This window comes from Macadamia integrifolia, chromosome 9 (genome assembly GCF_013358625.1).
Source record: "Macadamia integrifolia cultivar HAES 741 chromosome 9, SCU_Mint_v3, whole genome shotgun sequence".
Classification (NCBI taxonomy): domain Eukaryota; kingdom Viridiplantae; phylum Streptophyta; class Magnoliopsida; order Proteales; family Proteaceae; genus Macadamia; species Macadamia integrifolia.
The window spans coordinates 27,687,701-27,690,444 of NC_056565.1; the positions used below are offsets into that span (position 1 = coordinate 27,687,701).

The following is a 2,744-nucleotide window of genomic DNA, read 5'->3' on the forward strand; positions in this document are numbered from 1 at the left end:
TTAGCTTCTCCCTCCGCTTGTGATCCACGGATGCCCTGAAATTTTAAATAAAAACGAAGGAAAAATAAATTAGAATCTTGAAATTGAGAAAAAGAGAGTCAAAAACCAATGTAAAATGAGGCAATCAATGATCTATAACAAACTGAGGAAATTAAGAATCTAACAGAAGGTGAAAGGCTATGTTTGGGTTGTAAAGGAAATTACAAGAAAAGAAAGTGAAATTTTCATATTTAAAAAAGAAATATATGTAATCATTAACCAAGTGACTTTAACATTAACTTCAAATCATTCCATATTTGGTTATAAAATTTTATTTACTTTGTATCTAAAACCCTTTGCTATAATATGTAAAATAAAAATTACATATAAAATATATCATTACTAGTTATGGTTAAAAGAATTAAGTAGTTTATACAAGGGTTATGATTATAAATATATTTTTTTTAAAGTATGAAAATTTCACTTTCTTCCCCTTTAAATTCTTACTGGGATCAAACGGAGAACATTGTGAAAGGAAATGTGACACTTACCAAGTACTTGTTCGGCCGAGAATCTCTTGGAGACGTCTTTTGACATCATCTTCCGCATAAGATCTTTCGCGGCCGGGGACACAGAGTAAAAATTCCGAGCAGGAAACCGGAGATTCGCACGAAGCACCGCCTCAAAGATATCAGCCACAGAATCCCCATAAAAAGGAGGGATTCCGGACAACATTACGTACAAAATAACTCCCGCACTCCAAACATCCACTTTCTCAGTGTAATCCCTTCCAGAAAGCACCTCAGGAGCAACATAGTAAGGCGTCCCAACGATCCCCTTCATGGATTGTCCGTCGTGAAAGATCTCAGCAAATCCAAAATCAGCCAGCTTCAGCTGGTTCCGACTATCAAAGAGTATGTTACCTGGCTTAATGTCACGGTGAGCAACACCCCACCGGTGGCAATGAGCGATCGCCTCCATCAAAGGTAACATAATTGCAGCAGCTTCGACATCAGAGAAAGTGCGTTTGGAGACACGGTCGAAGAGGTCCGAAGAATCGCAGAGCTCCATAACGATTTCAAGATACGTATCGTCCTCGTGAATATCGGCGATTTGAACCACATTAGGGTTGCCGCTGAGAAGTTGCATTATCTTAGCTTCTTTATCGATGCATTCTCGATCGACGGAGTCAGAGAGGAGACGCTTGTTGATGGATTTTAAGGCGAAGAAGTCGCCGGAAGTAGGAAAGAAGCACCGAAAAACGGTACCGAATCTTCCCCGACCGATCTCTTCGCAAACGTGATAGAGCTTCTTCGATCCCTCGTTCATCTCCCAGATGTTTCGGTTTCTCTTTTGAAAGCATGGTTTTAAGTATCTCCGATACCGATACGATACCCTCCGATACGTATCTTAAATTTAACCGACCGATACGATACACATCGATACGATACATGAAATTTTTAAAATCCTTTCGTATCGATATATATCCTACAATACATACCGATATGCATTAATATACCACCAATACACATCGATACGATACAATATGCCTCGATACGACTATGAAAATTATAAAATTGAGGTAAAATGTACGTTTCGGTATGTATTGGTACGTATCAGTGAGTATCGGTATGTATCGATCGGTACGTATCAATATATATTGGCACGTATCGGTGAGTATCGATATATATCGGTGAGTATTGATACGTATCGGTGAGTATCGGTATGTACCGATACAGTGCGCTATGGTCATATAATGGCCAAGATGGGTAATTTTTCAGAAAAAAACACGATTTTTTGAAGCGTTTTTGTTCCAAAGTTGCTGTCAGCCATATTTCTCTCTAACTAAAGTGGAAATCAAGGTTGGAAACAAGGATTTTACATTTATGGGACAACTACAAACCTTGAATTCTTAGTACGATACCCTCAATTTAGTGTTTATGCATAATACATGTTATCAATAGCTTTTTTTAACAAATTCTTTATGCAAAAGTGTTTAAAAAAAATGTTTCCTATCCATTTATGTGTGTATCTTTAGCGTATCTTAGTATATCTCCGATACGATACGATACTGTCCGATACGTATCTTAATTTTAACCGACCGATACAGCGATCGATACCGATACTTTAATCCTTGTTTGAAAGTAGTGTTTAAAGTGCGTCTTTAGAAAATGAATGATAGCAGGTCTGGTCTCGCCATTTATAGATAGAAGAAGGGGAAGTAGAGTACTAGAGTGTAGACTTGAGACTTTACTCCTCGTTGTTCAAATCCCTTTGGGAATTCTCGTCGTTTAGTATTCCAACACGTGTTTTGTCGTTATTCAAATCCCCGTTGTGAATACTAGTCGTCTAGTTTTCCAACACGTGTCTTGTCCAACGGCTTATTAATTTTCTCGAAATTACTAACGGTTATCTGGCTTGTTAGGCAAGGTTTGTTATTTTGTTGGTTAGTGACGAAAATAATTTTCATTCCTGATTTACCCCTTTCTTTTCAGCAAAAGACATTGGTTGCAGTTATAAAGTGCATAGGAGTGTAAAATAATGTGAAGGATAATTGTACGGTGGCCAAATGTTTGGTCATTAGCCGCGAATTTCAACGGCTGCCTTTATTTTTTTTCTGTTTTCTTTCTAACTCTATTTCTATTCTGTTCTTTTATATGAGAAAGGCAAATTTGTATGAGGCTTCAACCCAAGACCTAATAACAATGGTCTTCCATTTAAATGAGATTATTATATGTGGTAATGTGGTTGGTTTTTTTTTTTTG

General features: G+C 37.3%; 1 protein-coding gene across 1 annotated transcript; it reads right to left on the reverse strand.

Moving 5' to 3' along the window:
- LOC122088230 (phosphoenolpyruvate carboxylase kinase 1-like) lies at positions 1–1,308 on the reverse strand. Its single transcript, XM_042657421.1, has 2 exons — positions 531–1,308; positions 1–35 (listed from the first exon to the last, which is right to left on the reverse strand). The coding sequence occupies exons 1-2, from the start codon at positions 1,306–1,308 to the stop codon at positions 1–3; spliced, it is 813 nt and encodes a 270-aa protein (XP_042513355.1).
- Between the last annotated feature and the right edge of the window lie 1,436 nt (positions 1,309–2,744).